The 19,013-nt window shown below is 44.6% G+C and overlaps 1 protein-coding gene across 1 annotated transcript; it reads left to right on the forward strand.

Moving 5' to 3' along the window:
- The first annotated feature begins 9,035 nt into the window (after positions 1 to 9,035).
- Positions 9,036 to 12,376, forward strand: LOC126509337 (vomeronasal secretory protein 2-like). Its single transcript, XM_050155179.1, has 7 exons — positions 9,036 to 9,128; positions 9,593 to 9,726; positions 9,948 to 10,018; positions 10,841 to 10,948; positions 11,579 to 11,680; positions 12,003 to 12,056; positions 12,354 to 12,376. Exons 1-7 carry the CDS (start codon positions 9,036 to 9,038, stop codon positions 12,374 to 12,376), a joined length of 585 nt encoding a protein of 194 aa, XP_050011136.1.
- Positions 12,377 to 19,013: the final 6,637 nt, after the last annotated feature.

Consider the following 19,013-nt stretch of genomic DNA (forward strand, 5'->3'; position numbering starts at 1 on the left):
AATATATACATTTTAAATTTTTGTCATTATATTATCATATAGAAATATTCTAATTAATTAATTCTAATTAATTCTAGAAAAAGGCTTCATCTAGTGTTCTGTACATGATTTTCAGGTTTAAGTCTCTATCAGGTAACTTGGAATTAAGTTTTTGTACTGTGGATACACATAACAAATTTCCTTTAACCTCCTTGAGAACTGTTGCATATGACATTGAAAATGTTTAAGTTTTCTGCAGTGAATCATGGCAGTGGTTCCTAACAGTGGTCTTTAAAGCCTCCAAAATGAGGATGTGGCCCCACAATGATGATTCCACCAAGACTGTGATACCACCGTTAAGCAAATATCATTATGCCTGGGTAGAGAGATGAGCTGCTGACTTTAGAGATCCTAAGTCCACCAACAAGACCAGGATTCCTTCTAGTTATGTAAACCTGCCCATACCCCTCCCCATGCCCTCCTGTACTGAAAGTGACTCTTGTATTTCTCCATGCCCCCAATGTCTGTTTGTGTCACCATTTGCCCTTCTCTTCTCCCACAAGGACAACAGGGCCATGCTTCAAGTACTGGTCATGATGACATCTAAGCTGCGTGTGTGATGGGGTCTGGATCTTTTCCCACTGCACCTCCTCATTCCCAGTTTATTCTTTGTTTCTATGGAAATGTGTGTCCTTGAGGTTCTCAATGGTAAGTTACCCCCTCGAAGAAACTTAGTACAGCTTAGCCTCCTCAGTACCTGAGTTCTGTGTTGCTTGAATCATGTCATATTGACACATGACAGACACTGCAACTGTTCAAGTATGTGGCCCCAAACAAAATCTTAGGACACCTGGGAATCTGTCCTTTTTCCACTGAATCATTCCCATACAATGGTCTCCATGTGGCTTCATCTCCCACCCAACACACCCAGTAATGTGCTTAGTGTTCTCCCTGGTCAAGGTAACAGGCTATGCTTGAGGAACATGAGTGCCCAGAAGCATCTTCACAGTATCTATGGGAAGGAAGTTCTGTGAGTGTTATCTATTTTCTATGAGACACACCATGATTGCTACTCCCATACTAGAAGGAGGGACCCTAATCTCTGTTCTATTTCTGTCACAGCTGCCCATCAGAAGTTTAAATCTTGAGTCAACTCTGCCACCAATAGACAGAAGTACCTTTCCTGGAGTACCTTTCTCCCTGGACCATACAACACTAAGATACACCCTTTGAAACCAAAGCATCTTATCCAGGATACTAACTACCTATCGTAACACAGTCTTGCTAGGACCCTTCTGTTCCACCCTAAACCAAAGTAAAGCCTTAAGGAGCCATTCTGGATTCAGAATGGACTTCTTTGAAGTCTCGTACAACTTCCCAGAAGTTCTATAACAAGATCGAGGAGCTATGGGACCCAGTATGTACCTGACCCCAAGGACTACGGCATCTTGGACTCCTGTAGGATAGAGAACCAACCCACATGGCTTCAGAATTTGGGAAGCTACTGGGATGAGCAGAGTAGATTATTATAGATTGAACTGTATACAGATTCCCATGGGGATCTTGCTCTGGTGGTGACTTTGGGGAAAATCCTCTGAGGAACCCAGTAGTTAGTGACCTGGTAAAGAGTACAACTAAATCATCATCATCATCATCATCATCATCATCATCTCTCAAGCAAGACAGTACCAGTTACATCCCCCCTAGTCATTTTTATTCACTGCCCTTGGTGTTGTTTGCCCAGTGCTCCTGGTCTGTGTGGACACTACTTCATGGAGACATGGTGTCAGAGTGAGGGAGAAATGACTCTGTACCTTGAATGGTAAACAAAGATCCAGGAACTGCCATCTCAATGGGACCTAGATTCTTAAGGATGAGCATAAGACGTCATCTTTTCCTGAGAGGCTATTGAGATTGTTACTAACTCAACAACTCTCTAGCTCCTACCCTCACGTATTGTCCTTTTTTTTTTTTTTTTTGCCTCTCTCTGTCTGGAATCTGAAAGGCAGAAACCCCTTTCAAGTGCCTGATGGAGACTGAGGTGGCCTATACTTGTTGGATGTGAGGGTTAGCAAGAACCCTACAAACCTAGTGAGCACAACACCTAACTCTGCAGAACCACAGAAAACACTGAAGTGTCAAAAGGTCATATAACAGTGTAAGAAAACAACACCTGTACAATGGTCTGGCCTATCACAACAATACCCTAATCTCTGGTACTGACTTCTGTCTTAGTAGAGTTTTTAATTGCTGTGAGAAGACACCATGACCACAGCAACTCTTAGAAGGAAAACATTTCATTGAGGGGGCTTGCTTACAGTTTCAGAGGTTCAGTCAATTATCATCATGGTAGAAGCATGCAACATGCAGGCAGATGTGGTGCTGGAGAAATAGCTGAGAATCCTAAATCTTTCAGTAACAGGAAGTCAACTGACACTGGGCAGTATCCCGAGCATAGGAAAACTCAAAGCCTGCCCTCATAGTGGCAAACTTTCTCCAACAAGGTCACACATCCTAATAGTATTATTCTCTTTGGGGATCATTTTCTTTCAAACCACCACAGAACCCCTTCCATATTAGTATGCCTACTGGTATTGTCATTGCTCAGGTGCTCCATCTTCCCTGCCCTAGAGTCTGTTCCTGGCACAGTAAGGCTCCCTCTGCCCCTTCCAGTCCTCACTCAATGCTCCTCCCTCCCGGAGTCATCTTTCACTTCCTTATTCGTGACTCATTCCCTTCACTACTTTCAATGATATGTTTAAATGTCCCCTTTGTGTGGCTAACTCAGACACTTCCATTGAGTCTACAACAACCCATGCCCATAGTTAGGGTCCACATAGTTCCTCATGGCACATTCCACTTGTAATAATATATAATTAAGTAATCAGGATACAGGACCACACAATAGACTGAGAAGTGATTATTTAATACAATGAACACTGAAAAACACAAATGTAGGGAGAGCTAGAGACATTAATAGAGGGTTGCATGATATCAGCTGAGAAAACCATTTTGTGCTGGGATCATTTGCAGTTGGCTTGTTCCACCATGACAGGGACAATGTGACAGCCTGGGGTCTTGGCAGTGTCACTTGTCAGTTCTGGTTTTGTTTTTAGACTCATTGAATCTTTCCACAGAGACAACCGCATCATCCCTACTATCCCTAAGTTCTATAGATACGAGGTCTTTGATTCCCATTTTTATCCCCCGGTCCAGTTGGAAATCACAACACTGTTCTTTGTTCATAATGAGAGTCAGGGTCTTGTTTTGGTTTTCTTTTTCTTTGACAAAAACTGACACAATCAAAGTTGGTGTAGAAAGGAGTTTATTTTGTCTTACATGCTCCAGGTTACAATCCATAACAGAGGAAACCCAAAGCAGGAACTCAAAGGCAGGAACCTGGAGGCAGGAACTGAAGCATTCACAGAAAGAGAATGCTACTCACCAGCTTGCTCCCCATGACTTGCCTAGTCTCCTTGCTTATACTGCCCAAGACCAAGTGCATAGGGGAAGTATTGCCCACAATGGGTTTTGTTCTCCTATACCATTCGTTAATCAAGAACATGACTCACAGAGTTGTTTCCAGGCCTGAGAGAGGAAATCCATCAGTTGAGACTTCTTCTCTGCAGAGAGGTCTAAGTTTTTTTCAGGTTGATATAAAAATTAACCAGCACAAAGGACCACTCATCAACTTGATTCATAAATGCATCAGTATTAAACCATAGCCTTCCTTTTCTAATTTGTTCCCAAGCTGTCACGTTGACATTAATATCACAACACAGAATCCAAACAATGTAAAAAGTCCCGCATCTTTAAAAATTCCAAACTATAAAACATCCAGTTCTTCACCAAGGCCAGCTGGCCTGGGTCTGAAAAAGCCTGGGTTAAAACCGGTCTCGCTGAACATAGCTGACAATGAGGACTACTGAGACCTCAAGAACAATGACAATGGGTTTTTGATCCTACTGCACCTATTGGTTTTGTGGGAGCCTAAGCAGTTTGGATGCTCACCTTACTAGACCTGGATGGAGGTGGGTGGTCCTCAGACTTCCCACAGGGCAGGGAACCCTGATTGCTCTTTGGGCTGACGAGGGAGGGGGACTTGATTGGGGGAGGGGGAGGGAAAGGGGTGGGGAAGAGACAGAAATCTTTAATAAATAAATAAGTAAATAATAGAAAAAAAGAAAAAAAGCATCCAGTTCTGATTAAAAACCCAGTATTTCTTTCAAAGTCCAAAGTCTCGCAACTGTGGGTTCTTGTGAAATAAGAGTTAAAATAAACAAATTTAATACTTCTTGCTCCAAAAGGGAGAAATCAGGGCACCATCACAATCAAATAAAATCACAATGACACTTCGACAGTGTAAAAACTGCTTGATGTCTGGGACCCACTTATAATTCCCTGAGCTCCAAGGACCGGGGCAGCTAAATCCAATGTTTACAGAAAAAAACAGCATGTTTCTACGGCTTAGGCCAGCCTCCACCTCATATCTGCCGCTGTCTTTGGCAGTGATTACGCATGGTACTGGTATCTCCGATGTCCTGGGGTCCTCACTGAAACTGAGGCTATACCCTCACCAGTGGCCTCTCGTCAGGGCTCCATTCCTGTTACATAATACCAGCCCCCAGTTGCTGTCCGTGGCCTGTTTACACCTTCAAAACCAAGACCACCCTGGGGACTGAGGAGATGGCTCAGTGGTTAAGAGCATTTTATGCTCTTGCAGAGGGCTATGGGATGATTTCCAATCCCCGTGTTGTAGTTTAAAATCTTCTCTAATTTTATTTCCAGGGGATCGGATTCCCTCTTCTGATCTCTGTGGGCACCAAGAACTTATGTGCAGAATATACATGCAGGCAAAACTCTCACAAGCAAAATGAAATGAATAGTCTAATAAAATTTATATAAAACCCAGTACTATTTTGGTGACTTTTACTCATTACTAAGGTCAGATAAAAGCATGAGATGGAGCCTTAGGCCCTCTGGACCACAGCATCTGTGTGCTGACCCTCAGTGACTCTGATCTCTTCTCAATCACTGCTAATTTCTCAGCTCCAGCCAACCAGCACCAATTGTCTGAAAGAATCACTGGTTTCACCTCACTGGTGTAGGTTTCTGGTAATCACAGATACTTTTCAGCTCCAGCTGACCAGACAACACTGACTACTAATTCAAAATATCACCAAATGGCCCAGGTAGAGGTTCCACTTCCCTTTGGACCTTCTTAAGGCAGTCCCCCATCACCTGCCTTGCTCCCATCTTTCTTTCCTTCCCATCTCTCCCAGAAGAACTACTGAGCTCTGATCTGCCATTGGCTTTTCCAGACCAAAGTTCCAGTGCCATCGCAATTCCTGCCCAAACACATGGTCAGGTCTGTCACAGAAAATTCCCACTCCTGGCACCAAGTTCTGTCTTAGTTCCTTTTCTTCTTCTCTGATAAAAACGAGACCAAGGTAAATTTATTGAAGGAATGGTCTATTTGGGGTGTATAGTTTCAAGTGGATAAGAGTCCATCACTGTCATGGCAGAGAGGGACTGCAGCAGGCAGCTATGGTGACTGGGAACAACTGAGAACTCACATCCCAAACACAAACAGAAGTCAGAACAAGCATAGTCAAAATGACACGTGGTTTTTAAGAACACAAATCCTGCTCCTCAGTGACATACTTCCATCAGCAAGACCACACCTCTTATAGGTACCCAAACAGGGCCACAAACTGGGCGGGGGGGGGCAGGTTTTAAAAATATCTGAGCCTATGTGGGTCATTGTCACTTACCACATAAAATGAAAATAGTCCCTCTGTGAGTTCGAGACCAGCCTGATCTACAGAGCTAGTTCCAGGACAGGCTCCAAAGCCACAGAGAAACCCTGTCTGGAAAAATCAAAAAAAAAAAAAAAAAGAAAAGAAAAGAAAATAGTCCAATAAAATAAAGAAATCAGAATTCAAAGAACATGGAAAACGTGCCACCCAGAAGACGAGCACAGTGGGAGATTGACTTAGTCGGCTTGATATTCCTCAGAGTGATCCTGGGGAGAGGGGGACAGTAAAAGACAGACATACATATGTGTGCATGCAGAGAGAGAGAGAGAGAGAGAGAGAGAGAGAGAGAGAGAGAGAGAGAGAGAGAGAGCAGTCTTTTTCCTTTTCTTTATTCCTTTGGAGACAGAGTCTAATGAGTCTGACCTGAAACTCAGTTTTCATTGGAGGCTTGCACTGAACTTCTTACCCTCTCATCTCCACACCCCAAGTGCTGGGATTAAGGTATGTGGCACCACAGCAGGCTCCTCTTTTCCTATTGGTCAGTGCCTCTACTAACTGACTGTGCTAAATATGGGACACATCTGGGCCTTACCAGAGTGTGTCACTTAAAACACGGAAGAGAGCCATACAGGCCCTGGAGGTGGGATGCCACAAGTTAGTGTGCCTGTCGGACTTGCCTTTAAAAACAGAGGAGAATCAACAGAGTTCCGCATCAGCACCTTGAAGGATCCCCCGCTTCTTGTACTGAGCACGCATGCTTCAGAGTGGCTTTGTTAGGAACTGGAACTAAGCATTCGTGCTGGCCCAAGTGGAGCCTCAGGTGAAGTCTATAGAGAAGCGATCTGCAGCCTCCACAACGCAGGAGTTACCGATATTCGTCTCAGGACTTCTCCTTCTTTTCAATGAACCTCAGTCCCAGGCAGCCCTTTCTGGCCTGGTGCTTTGGGTGGTGATATCAACACCTCACTATCTTTAAATGCTGTGTAATGCACAGATACTAGACCCTGCAATAAGGCACCTGTGACTTAGCATCATCTAAAAGGTGACAAACTGAGGTTCAAGTTTGCCACATTCAAGGGCAGTGAAGGGTGTAACCAGAAGTGGTGAGACCAGGAGCTGTGGAGCCGGGAAACCCTGTAAGAACCACCACCAGAATGCAAAGGGGTCACTCAGAGAAATACCTTAGGCCATGGCACACTGTGGACAGGGATTCCTCTCCTACCCTACCATCTCACCATCTTGTCTACCCTGGGTTGGCCCCAACCACCTGTTCTTTTGACTCCTGAAATCAGGTGTTGTCTGAGGCTTCCGCATGATGCCCTGTCTCAGTCATTGAGGATTAACTGCAATCCCTGTTTCACCAACCCTGGATGGATCGCCTCATCATTTTAACTTTCGGAACTCTATGAACATAGCTGGCAGAACTCAGCTCACTGGGACACAGGAAAGGACAGGTGGGTGATGGGAGTGTGGAGGCTTCTCGTCATACTAGACATGAGATTCATGATTTGTCAATTTCTGTGCCTATTGTTTCTCACTGCCATTTTAAAAGGGTAGAATTACATACACTATTGTCATAAATACTTGCATCAGTGAGCCACACACTGAAGTATAAGCTATTTGATTTCAATCAATAGGACAGCAATCAAAAAGTGCTTGGCACCACAGACTTGGATATTCCAACCTTCTCATTATTCTTGGCTTCTAAAAGCACAGGCCACACCCTTCCTGCCCTTGGGATGACAAACTTCCTGATAAGTAGCACCTTGCATGCTGGGGCCAAGGCCTAGGTCATATGAGAGCCTCAGCAAGAGCCAAGGCTTGTCAGAGAGTGCGCATTAGTGTTGTTTATAGGTAGAGTAACTGTCCAACCTGAGTCCATACTGGTTTTAGATATGTTTAGCTGTGCAACCTGGATTCACAGAGGCAAAATGATCCCATTGTGTGGCCAGTACCTGTCTCCAGAGCCTGAGCCAGCTGGGTCTCAGAATAGGACATTGAGGGCCAAGAAGTACAGGATGAGGAGGAAGAAGACAGAGTTCTTTCTGAGGAGGGAACTGGGCTGAGTTTTTAGATAGGGCAGCCATGGACTCAAGATGTAAGAGTTCGTGGGCTCTTGTATTCCTCTCACCCTTTTTTTACCCAAAAGGACTCAGACTTGGGGTCACCCTGGTGTCCTGTCAGTATTCAGACAAATGAAATAATAATTTTACTGTAATGGCGGCTCTAGTCTAAGGAAGTTGAGGCAGTTGTACAAACATTGGCTCTCAACTGTCTGTGCCAGACCTAAGAACCTCATGCAAGGCACAGGTGTGGGAGGGGACTCAACAGTGCAGGGTGGGCTGGGGTTCCACCAGTCCTTTCAGCAGGCCCCCAGATGACCAACACAGCAGAGGATCCAATATCCTTTGTCAAATTTGATGTCCCTGAGCTTACGCAGGTGAAATACTCTGAGATGAACACATAATTGTGACCCCTGACATGTAACTAATCTTTTGAAGCTTCAGGGTAAAATTTTAAAGCACAGGCATCAAGGCCCCACTCCTCAGGTGCTTAGGATGAAATTAAGGAGGTGGGATTGGGGTAGTGGTGAAGAAGAAGGAGCAAGAAGCCTGAGAGTCAGAAGCGCTCTAGGAGAGCCCCGCTGGCCCAGGTGCAGAAGGCTTAGTTCAGGGGACTGTGGGCTTGAGCGTAGCTAGGAGCCTCTCAGAGAAAGTGCTATTTCAGGAGACCCTGAGCCAACACACAGGGACCCTACCAACACCAAGGGTGTCCTGTCAGGCAAGAGCAGCATTGATCTGGCTCCTAGAACTTAGTGTGTACTCTGGAAATTAGCAGAGTGTGGGGAAGCCCAGTCCTTTTCTGAGCAGTAAGAACTGAGAAATTACCTTCCATAAAGGTTGCCAGGACATCCATGGGTGTCTGAAAGAGGAGAGCAGTTTTAGGTGTGGAAAAAGAGTGAACTCAGCCTTCCCTTACTGGCCCAGAGTACAGACTGTGTTTCTACCACACAACTGAGCAACTTAGACTCTGGGGTCCTACAGAAGTAGCAACATTGGGTGATACAGATATTGTGGGGTGTTGTGTTTTTATCTGGAGGTGTCAGTGAAACAACACCAGATCCCAACAGCAACAACATCCAGTCAAATAATGGACTTATATTTGGCCATGAAAGATGGCCAGGAGGGGTGTGGCCAGTGTAATCTGTGGCCATAAATGGTAGCCACTGAAGAGTCCAACAGGAACTCATCGTGTCAACCCAGTGACCTGCCTTGTCTGAGAGCACAGATCCTGGAGATGCAGAGCCTGCTCCTGACTGTCACACTGTGTGTCCTGGTTGCTGTCTTACAGGCCCAAGATGACCTGCCCTACCTCTCAGAAGAAGAGAAAGTAAAGCAGGGAGGGATGGTAGATGATTGTATGTGGAAGCCTTGATGGTTGGCCAGGGCCTGAGGAAAGGAGTTAGCACTCACGGGGGTTTAAGTCCTCTGAGTCTGAGCAGAGACTGCTGTTCTCCAGCACACATGGGCCTCCTGGGCCACAGAGTTGGAGCAGGAAGGGTCCTAGAGCAGTGACACCCAGGACCAGAACATCTCATTTGATAGGACCTTTATGTGTTGTTTTATAGACTCCTGGGGGCTTCGAGTCTTTGGAGACAGACACCTTTTGCTTCTACTAAGCCACCAAATTGTAGTTCTAGTCTAATTTTAAGCTTCATGGGGTTGGAGAGTAGAACCTCACCAACTCGGGGGCTGCATCTTGGTCTCTGGGATATGTATTCAGGCTGTGTGTCCATGGGAATCTGCGGTAGACTAGGAGCTGGGCAAGTGTGGGCTCAGGACTGTCTGCTGCAGCTCTCAGGTGTGTGGTTCGTAAAGGCTACAGTGAGTGAAAAGAACCTGACAGCGCTGAGGAGACCTCTGGTAGTGTTCCCTCTTAGAGTATCATGCCCGCAACCAGGAACTTTGGAGGTCGAGACCACTGTCACGTGAGTGTCCCCCATGTGTCTTTTCAGCCTTCTATCCCTCCTCTATCTATGCTGGGACATTGATGACAGAAACCCCCCCCCTCCTTTGAGCGGCAGTAATCTCAACAGCTAAACCTTGGAGGGGTTGATGTGGGATTTCAGGGGTCGTTGGGCTAGGTGACCTCAGTGGAGCACAGGCATGTGTTCTGAGAGAGGCTGTGGGTTGGTTTCCTGTTTTTCAGATCTGAGGGTGAATGCCTAAAGTCAAGATTCCGTATGCAGAGAACAGAGGAACCTGGTCAATACAGTGCCTGTGAGTCCCCTGTCTCAGCTTCTTCGCCTGTTGCTGTGATAAAACACTCTAATCAACACTGCTTAGGGAGAAAGGGTTTGATTTAGCTCACAGTTCAAGGTGCGGCCCACAATGGTGGGGCATTCCAGGCTGCTGCAGCATGAAGCAGCTGCTCATATTACAGACAGTCAGAAGAGAACAGAGAATGCATTCATGCTAGTGCTCAGAAGGCTTCTCCGTTTCACACAGTCCAGGATCTTCTGCTTGTGAAATGCTTATGCTTACAATTAACATGAGTCTTCCACACACCAATTAATGTAATCAATATCATTCCCAATGTCATGGCCAGCAGGACAAAGCCCAGGCAACTGTAGATATGTCCAGTTCTTTGCAAACATGGTACCCCTGGCTGCATGTGCTTGTCCCTTTTAAGGCGAGCTCCTGGGGTTGTAGCATCCCTGCTCTGCTTAACTCTCAGGAGGGCCTATCAGTTTAGAGATCACAGCCTAGTCCAAAGAATAGATCATGCTTCTCTAGAGATATTTTTGTGCAGGGTCAGACAGGGAGTCTGTAGCTTAGGATACAAGAAGTGGGACAAGGCAGCTGCTAGGCAGGCAGTCAAACACAGTCTCCATCTTCCCTGATGCCTGTGGCCCAGACTCCATAGCTGAGGATGACACCTTTCTAGGAAGAACCTCTGTCTTGTGATGGGGCCGCAGCAAGGCCTGGAACCAGTGGCTGGATGCTTAAGGGTTACTGATGAAACTCTTGACTGTTCCTTAGTATTCTCTGAATATTGTCTTTGAAAAAGATCCTACCTGCCTTTTTCTCTTTGTTCTGCAGTCTTGGGTCAGATGCTCTTCATCTATGAGCTGCCAGCGAAGGACCACTACATCGTATATCTTGAATACCATTTGTTTGGGAAAAAGTTCCAAATAGTAGACCTCATTGGTGAGGGACCCCAGAGACTCCACCTCCTGCCCGGGCTCTCTACTGCCAATAGCTGTTTGAATGTTCACAGATATACCCGACACTGAGAATTAAAAGACCCCCTGGGTGTCCCTCTAGCATCTCTGGATAAGGCTCTCTGTGGTCATTGTGCATGCTTTGACGTGGGGAGGGGTGGTATGAGGAGATGTGGCCTTGAGCAGAGACAAATAGGACAGAAGTTCCAGCCAGTGACTTACTATGCGTCCCTTCCTGGAGTCTCGGATGTCATAGCAGGCAGATCTCATTGAGAGCTTCTGTCCTATAAGAGCCTTTAATGGGCGATGGCTCTCGGGAAGATGAGGGAGACTTGTGACCCTAAAACACAGGGACCTTCCTGATTAGAGTGTGACATTACTTGTCTGTTTAGGATGTCAAATATATCTTTGGTCTTAAGGTGTCCCTATATGTTCTGTGGACAAGCTACCCATCCATATCCAACCTCCATGGTTGCTCTAAAGTCTCTTCCCCTGTTGCTCCATCTTCTCCAGGTTGAAACCCCTAGTGCTGGGGAGAGTTTTTGTCCTTGTGTCACTGGCTACCAACAGAGCTGTGCAGTCATGCCTCCTCTAACCATCTGGTCTCTGCCTACAGGAAAGCATCCAAAAGGAAACCTAGAGGTCCTGGAGGAATTTAAGGAATTCATACAGCGCAAAGGACTTCTCCAAGAAAACGTTATTTTGCCTGAGCAGAGGGGTGAGAAAATGCTCTGTTCTGCTTCTCCCCCACGTACCCTGTGTGCTACCCATAAGACTGCTACCCTTGTGTAACCACGTGCCTTCCTTTGCCAGTTGGCCCTTTTGTGATTTTAATTATGGGGACAGAGGAGCAATATGGATCTTCATACTTTACACTTTCTAGTTGATATTTTTTTTCTTGCTTTTACAGAACATTGTGTTCCCGAACATGACAGTGGTAAGTGACCCTCTGACAGAACATTGATAGAGCATAGATTTGCCAGTTCCCGGGGTTAAAGTTTCTAATCTGTTCTTGGCCCTGCTCCCCTCCTCTCACTCAGGAGGGAACCTGCTTAGCCAGAAGGCAGTGACCACTCTAGCAGGTGTCCTCAAACGTAATTCCCAAGATACTGGGGAAATCTGTCCTTTCTTTTCCCGGTGTCCTTCCCATACCATCATTTCCACCTGGTCTAATCTCATGCCCTAGGCACCCACAAAACACAATTAGAGATCTACAAGGTCAAGGGAATCAGGATTATTCAGGGACCCACGTATTCTCAGGAGACTTCCCAAAGACTTGATGGAAGGAAGATCCCCAATAGGCACCTACCTCCCAGGTAGTTAGTCTCTGACTGCTATTCTCATGGTAAGGGGAGGAATCTCTCACTTCTCTTCCTCTCTCTCTATCACAGGTCTCCAAGACCACAACTGTTGAGCCATTTTTGACACTAGCATATGGCAATGACCACAGTGGACTGCTCTTCTCCCTGGACCACACTCCACTGAGCTGCATTTCCCTCACCTGAGAACCACTCCACTCCTTCCATAGTTATTCCCCAGTGCACTGCCCTCCTGCTTTAACTTTCAACCCCTGTCCCTGCCCCATCTGAATCCAATAAAGAGTTTAGCATCTTTTTCTGAGTTCAGTTTTTATGTGGCAGGCCTTCTTAGTTCACAAGGTTGAGGAGGTATTAGAATGGACAGATACCAGACACCAAATAGCATGGCACCCAAGAGTCCTGTAGAGCTATGTGACATCCTGGAAGTTCAAGTGATGTACAGCCAATGCCAAGTAGTTTCAAATGATGCCTGACACTGGGGCAGGAGACTTTAGGTAGCCACTAGGGTGGGCAGCACTGAGCAATGGGCAAATGTCTGAAGGTCCCTGCAGACATATTGGGGAACTTCATGCAATCAGGAGGGAAGTTTGAGGGTAAGGGTGGGGGGAGGAAGATTGCTGAAGACTCTCATCATCCCTCAAACAAGGCAGACCTAGCTGCAGATCTCTGGATGTTTGTACTCACCTTGGCTTTCTATGATGGGCCAGTATTCAAGGTCTGTTTTGTCACTGCCTCAAGGACAGGGTGAGGACCAGTACTTTGAATGATTAAGATCATTGCCCATCTCAGTTGGGCATGGATTGATGGAGGATGGGTGTGCAGCATCATTTTCCCCTAAGGGGCTGCCCATTGCTCTCAGATGAGCATCTGCAGTAACCCTGCAGCCCAGCTCCCACTCTTGCCTGTTGTCCTCTCCCTACTCTTCTCTGCCTGGACCTGGTCATCTGGATAGGAAATTGACCTCTTATGTACCTGCTGGAGCCTGAGACAGCAGGGACAAATCGTTGAGAAGTGGTAGCAAGAAAATTACAAAACAGCTAAGAACTCTTGGTGTCTCTGCTGTATGAGACCCAAGAATATCATGGAAGGGTCAAAGATTTCCATGCAAGAATATAAAGACAGAAGTGGATGTATTTTTTCTGAACTCTGGATAAAAAGTGAATTTCACAGTATGGAAGCAAAGGGTGAAAAATCTTATCTGCAAAATAGGTATGTCTGCACTTAAGCAAATACCATATTTAAAAATTTAGTGGCTGAGCCTGGAAGCCTGGTGCACACCTTTAATCCTAGCATTTGGGAAAAAGGCAGGCAGGTGTCTGTGAGTTTGAGACTATTCTGGTTAACATGGAAAGTTCCAGAACAGTCAGGACTATATAGACAGACACAGTCTAAAAATGAACAACCCAGAACTTAGCATTTGTCTAATACAGTTGATTTTTCATTGGATTTTTGTTTTAATGCATATTTTCATTCCATGTTTTATATATTTTATTCTGTATTTTTAGCACAGTTTTGTTCCCAAATATTTCTCTGTAGTATCATTTGTGGGAAAGTTCTCCCAAGGACTTGACCTATGGAGGTGTCTCCATATTGTCCCCTGGAACCTGGGCAATATTGTATGACCTTTCCAGGGAATCATGTGACCAGACAGGGCAATGACAATAAATAAAGAATCAATTTCACAAAAGTCTAGCCAGCTAACCCACTGATTTATTAGGAGGACTGTTTGTGAGAACCTAACTTGGGGAAAGTGAGTGTCTCATTGTATTGCTATATGAAAATAGCTCCCTCTTGGCTGGTGACGCCTCACGAAAGCTGAGCATTTGAGCTCGCTCTGCAGGTTCTAGGCAGCGCCATCAGAGTCTCCTCTTTCCTAGCAACTTTTTACCTGCAACCTCAGTGATAGGGAAGAGTCAGGGAAGGGTCATAAATCTGGTACATTTATTTTGAGTTTTGTGGTCCTCCTGAAATTCTCTCCATAAGGGAATGTTCCAATCTGAAATAAACAGATGCACCGTACTCCCACCCATTCCTATAACTCTTACATTCTCGCTACTCGGTCTTCTTTTGCTAAAATTCATTGAGCCTTTGAGGAAAGTGGGATATATATATTTTTTCTTTCATACATAAGTAATAGTTATATATTTTCAGCAGTTTTGTGACTGAGGCTGAACATAGAAGTAATCTACGGACATGTTTATAATTTAATAGGAAAATCGCTGCTGTTTAACAAAACAAAAGCAGTAACCACATCACTGGGCTTTTGATCTTGGTGGCCATGGGTTTCTGCTTTTGTTCACAGAACAGAATAAGAGTTCCCTGTGCAGATGCTTTCATTCAAGCGGAGTGACTGGTTGTACCCGTCGTAGCATTGCTACTTCGGCACCACTAGAGAAATATTGCCTGATCTGTTGGTGGCAAGGCGTATATTGTCATAACCAACCAGGACAGCCAGGACAGCAGATCTTAATGCTGCTTCCTCGGCATGCACAGCAATCTGTGGCACTAAAAGAACGAATCAGCTGGGTGAACTTTCTGCTCAGTTCAAGCCTGATTTCTTCATCTTTAGTCACAGTGTTCAAGGTCTGCAGCACTACGATCTTACTGTCTGCTGCTAATATGTGGCCAATGCCAGTGGGAAAAGGCTTTATGGTTTTTGGGGCCTCTGAGATTCTCTGTCCACAGTCTTGTAGGGAGCAGCACTGGGATTCTTATTGCTGCCCAGTGCCCAAAGGGAATCCATGGAGCCAATGTACTGTGACTTTTTTATCTGAGGGGTTAAGGGAAAAGACATTCATATACTCTCCTGATGGTTTTCTTCAGACCTTTTCTTTATTCTTGTTTTGCATTCTCTTCTTCTGTTTTCTATATTCTCTTTACTTATCTCTATCCAGAAATGACCCTTCTGTTTTTTTTTTCTTCTCTCTTGACTTTTTTCCTTCTAATTCTCTGGTTCTTGATTTTTTTCTTTCTCCCTTTAACTCTATCTTTATTCTTTCCCTTACAGCTTAGAAACCCAGCAAAGAGAAGAGGAGGAATGGGGAGAGCTTGGGGTAGTGGGATGGTTGCGATGGGAGCAGGGAAGAAGATACCTTAATTAAGGGAGCCATTTTAGGGTTAGCAAGAGACTTGGCTCTATAGGGGTTCCCAGGTGTCCACGGGGATGTCCCCATCTAGGTCCTTGGACAGTAGAGGAGAGGGTGCCTGAACTGGCCCTGTCCCATAGTCACACTGATGACTATCTTGAATATCACCATAAAACCTTTGTCCGGCGATGGATGGAGTTAGAGACAGAGACCCACATCAGAGCACTGGACTGAGCTCCCAAGGTCCAGCTGAAGAGCAGAAAGAGGAGAACATGAGCAAGGAAGTCAGGACAGCATGGGGTTGGCCCACCCACTGAGACAGTGTGTCTGATCTAATGGGAGCTCACCAAAGCCAGCTGGACTGGGACTGAACAAGCATGTGATCAAACTAGACTCTCTGAATGTGGCTGACAATGGGGGCTGACTGAGAAGCCAATGATAATGGCACTGGGATCTGTCTCTACTGCATGTACTGACTTTTTGGGATCCTAGTCTGTTTGGATGCATACCTTCCCAGGCCTGGATAAAGGGGGGAGGGCTTGAACTTCCCACAAGGCAGAGTACCCTGCCCTCTCTTAGGACTGGAGTGGGAGGGAGGAGGGTGAGTGGGGGAGCGAGAGGGAAATGGCAGGAAGGGAGGAAGTGGAAATTTTGAATGGTATTATTTATAAAGCAATTAAAAATACAATGTGGTTGCATTCTATTTTTCAAGTGAATGATTACAATGAATACACGTAAAAATGGCATGTTTTCTTTATCCCTTACATGATTAATCATTTTACATATTACAGATGAAAAACCATTATCCCAAGAACCTGTGTACATTCATACCCAAGCAACTTTTTATTAACACTGTAGGCAAACAAGTCGTTCTTTTACTGACAGGCTGAGTTTTGCAATTACAAAGAAAGGACCAAGCACTCCTGGTTCGAAAATGATTAGAGATATGCAATGAAGACAAATTCAGATGAAAAAGACCTCTGAATGGGTGACAGTGTTAAATAAATGTACCTTGGCTTGGGGGAGAGAAGAAAAGGAGCATAGACTGTTATAGAAAAAAATAGGTTTAAAAAATAAATCTAGGTCTTTAAAGAGACAGTAAATTATATAAAAGAGTACAGAACCTCATAGATTAAAGAAGTGAAAAAATAAGCCACGTAAAGACGGAGTATAAATAGAGAGTCTGAATTATGTACAATCTTGTGTTTTCTTTGAATTTTTTGACTGTTAATGAAATAACTGAAGAGAGACACTTGATTCTGGGGGTTGTTAAGTTAACCAATATAAAGGTATCTTGTCTTCAAAATTTGGGTCTATGTTACTTTAGAAAAGAGATTCTGTTTTTGTTTCCACAGAAGATGAGAACCTGTGGATTCTTTACAGGCTAATGTGGTTTGATGGAACAAGATTCCCCAAAAGGTCTCCATGAACCCTAAAAATACTTTACCCCAAAACAGCAGGAAGCAGTTTGGAGAAAACAATGCCCAAATTCCCAAAACAATTGTTTATAAATGTTTGTTTTCATTTAAAGGGGATATGATATAGAGATGAATACTTTGCATTGATATGTATCTTGGTCTATTGATACAAATTTAAGGTTGATTTTGTTATACTGAATATATGTATTTCTGCCCTTGTTTAAGGTATTATGTTTGTATAGCTTGTTTAAAAATGTAATGAATAATTAGGAAATACAAGTTAATAAATAGTCATTTATAATCAAACTTTTAGTCATGCTAGTTAGGTTTCTTTGATATATAGAGATATATTTCAGTTAGATAGATAATCTTCAGTGCTTCAAAGACCTATAGAATTATGCATTTAAAAAAGGTTTTAAGAATTTGGTCTTCATGAGCAAGGATGTCAGGATCACGGGGGGTGCACCCACCCACTGAGACAGTGGGGCTGATCCATTGGGAGCTCACCAAGGCCAGATGGACTGTGACTGAAACAGCATGGGATAAAACCAGACTCTCTGATCATGGCGAACAATGAGGACTGATGAGAAACCAAGGTCAATGGCAAGGGGTTTTGATCCTACTTCATGTTCCGGCTTGGCGGGAGCCTAGCCAGTTTGGATGTTCACCTTCCTACACATGGACGGAGCGGGGAGGACCTTGGACTTTCCACAGGGCAGGGAACCATGACTGCTCTTTGGATAGGAGAGGGAGGGGGAAAGGTGTGGGGGGAGGGGTCGCAGAGAGGGGGGAGGGGGAGAGGAGCGGGGGGAGGGGGGGAAGAGAGGGGGGAGGGGGAGAGGAGAGGGGGGAGGGGGAGNTGGGGTCTTTGAAGAGTTTAAAACAAATAGTTATAGTTTTCCTTAGTTATAATAAAAGATAAATTAGATATAAAACTTTAGACTCACAAAGATAAAATAGATGATAGAATATTTTCTTTAATTTTGCCAGATACAAATAGACTAAACATTGTAACTGTAATTCTTGCTTGATACCTGTTTTGTCATATGTAATTTTACTATGTTAAATTTAAAACCTTACTTTTTATTTAGACAGAAAAGGGGAGATGATGTGGTATGTCCTTTTGTATATGTGTTGCTTTTATTGGTTGATGAATAAAGTTGCTTTGGTCAATGGCTTAACAGGATAAAGCCAGGTGGGAAATCTAAACAGAGATATCTAGAGTGAGTAGGAAGTGTCAGGAAGAAAGGTAGCTGCTGAAGGAAAAAGGTGCTGCTGTCAGTAAGCCACACCCTCATGGAAATACACAGATTAATAGAAATGGGTTAATTTAAGATGTAAGAGCTAGCTAGAAATATGCATATGCATAAGTCTTTGGTCAAGCAGTGTTATAATTAATAAAATTTCTGTATGCAAGACCTGTATTCAGGTCTGGACAGCTGGGAAATGAAATACAGCCTCAACTTACAGGCTTCCCTTCCCCCAGCTCCTCATTTCTATATAACACTGTAATTTGGCCATACACTACCTTTGCTCTTCTGCTTCTCTTAACCCTCTCTCTTGGTCCTCCTCTATTGTTCTCTCCTGCTTCCTCTCCTCTCATGGCCCACTTCAGCCTACTGGACATGTGTAGTCTAGTACTTTTTCTACCTACTCTGGATGCTTCCAGATGCTTCTGGCTGTACTCTCCCTCATATCTACAATAAAACCCTTTTCCTCAACAGTACCTTGGAGTGGTCATGTCCTCATTCCATTTAGTATTATCTGCGGTCATCCTCCATGGTCTACTCAGGCTCCTTATCCTGGCATGTGGCCTACTGCTGTAGGGTGATTACATCCTCATTCCTGATAGACTAGCTGTGTCCATCTTGTACCAATCAACTCAACTACTAGCCAAGAAGTAGCAGGGCTACACTCTCACCTGCCTCCTGAGCTAGCTCCCCAACTCAGACAGACTATAGGGAATCCCAGATTTGATGCTGGATTTGTACTCTTACTGTTTTGGCTCTTTTGGGGGACCTGCCAACCAGCTCCCAAACAAATCATACATGGAGTCTTATCATTACATATAAATGCCCAGCCTTAGCTTGGCTTGTTTCTTGTCAGCTTTTGGTAAATTATCCTGTCTACTTTTTGCCTCTGCAGTTTTACCTTTCTCTATTTCTGTATACCTTTTCTTTACTTCTTAACTCTGTGTCTGGCTGTGTGGCTGAGTGGCTGGCCCCCAG

The sequence above is a fragment of the Alexandromys fortis genome, unplaced genomic scaffold, assembly GCF_014885135.2.
Source record: "Alexandromys fortis isolate MF-2015 unplaced genomic scaffold, M_Fortis_MF-2015_v1.1 scaffold_72, whole genome shotgun sequence".
NCBI lineage: Eukaryota > Metazoa > Chordata > Mammalia > Rodentia > Cricetidae > Alexandromys > Alexandromys fortis.

Excerpts from the sequence above, each read along its gene's own strand:
- LOC126509337 (XM_050155179.1), top strand. The coding sequence starts at position 9,036 with ATGCAGAGCCTGCTCCTGACTGTCACACTGTGTGTCCTGGTTGCTGTC. Across the intron at positions 10,949-11,578 it reads CCAAATAGTAGACCTCATTG|GAAAGCATCCAAAAGGAAAC; the intron begins GTGAGGGACCCC and ends CTCTGCCTACAG. Across the intron at positions 11,681-12,002 it reads TATTTTGCCTGAGCAGAGGG|GAGGGAACCTGCTTAGCCAG; the intron begins GTGAGAAAATGC and ends CCTCTCACTCAG.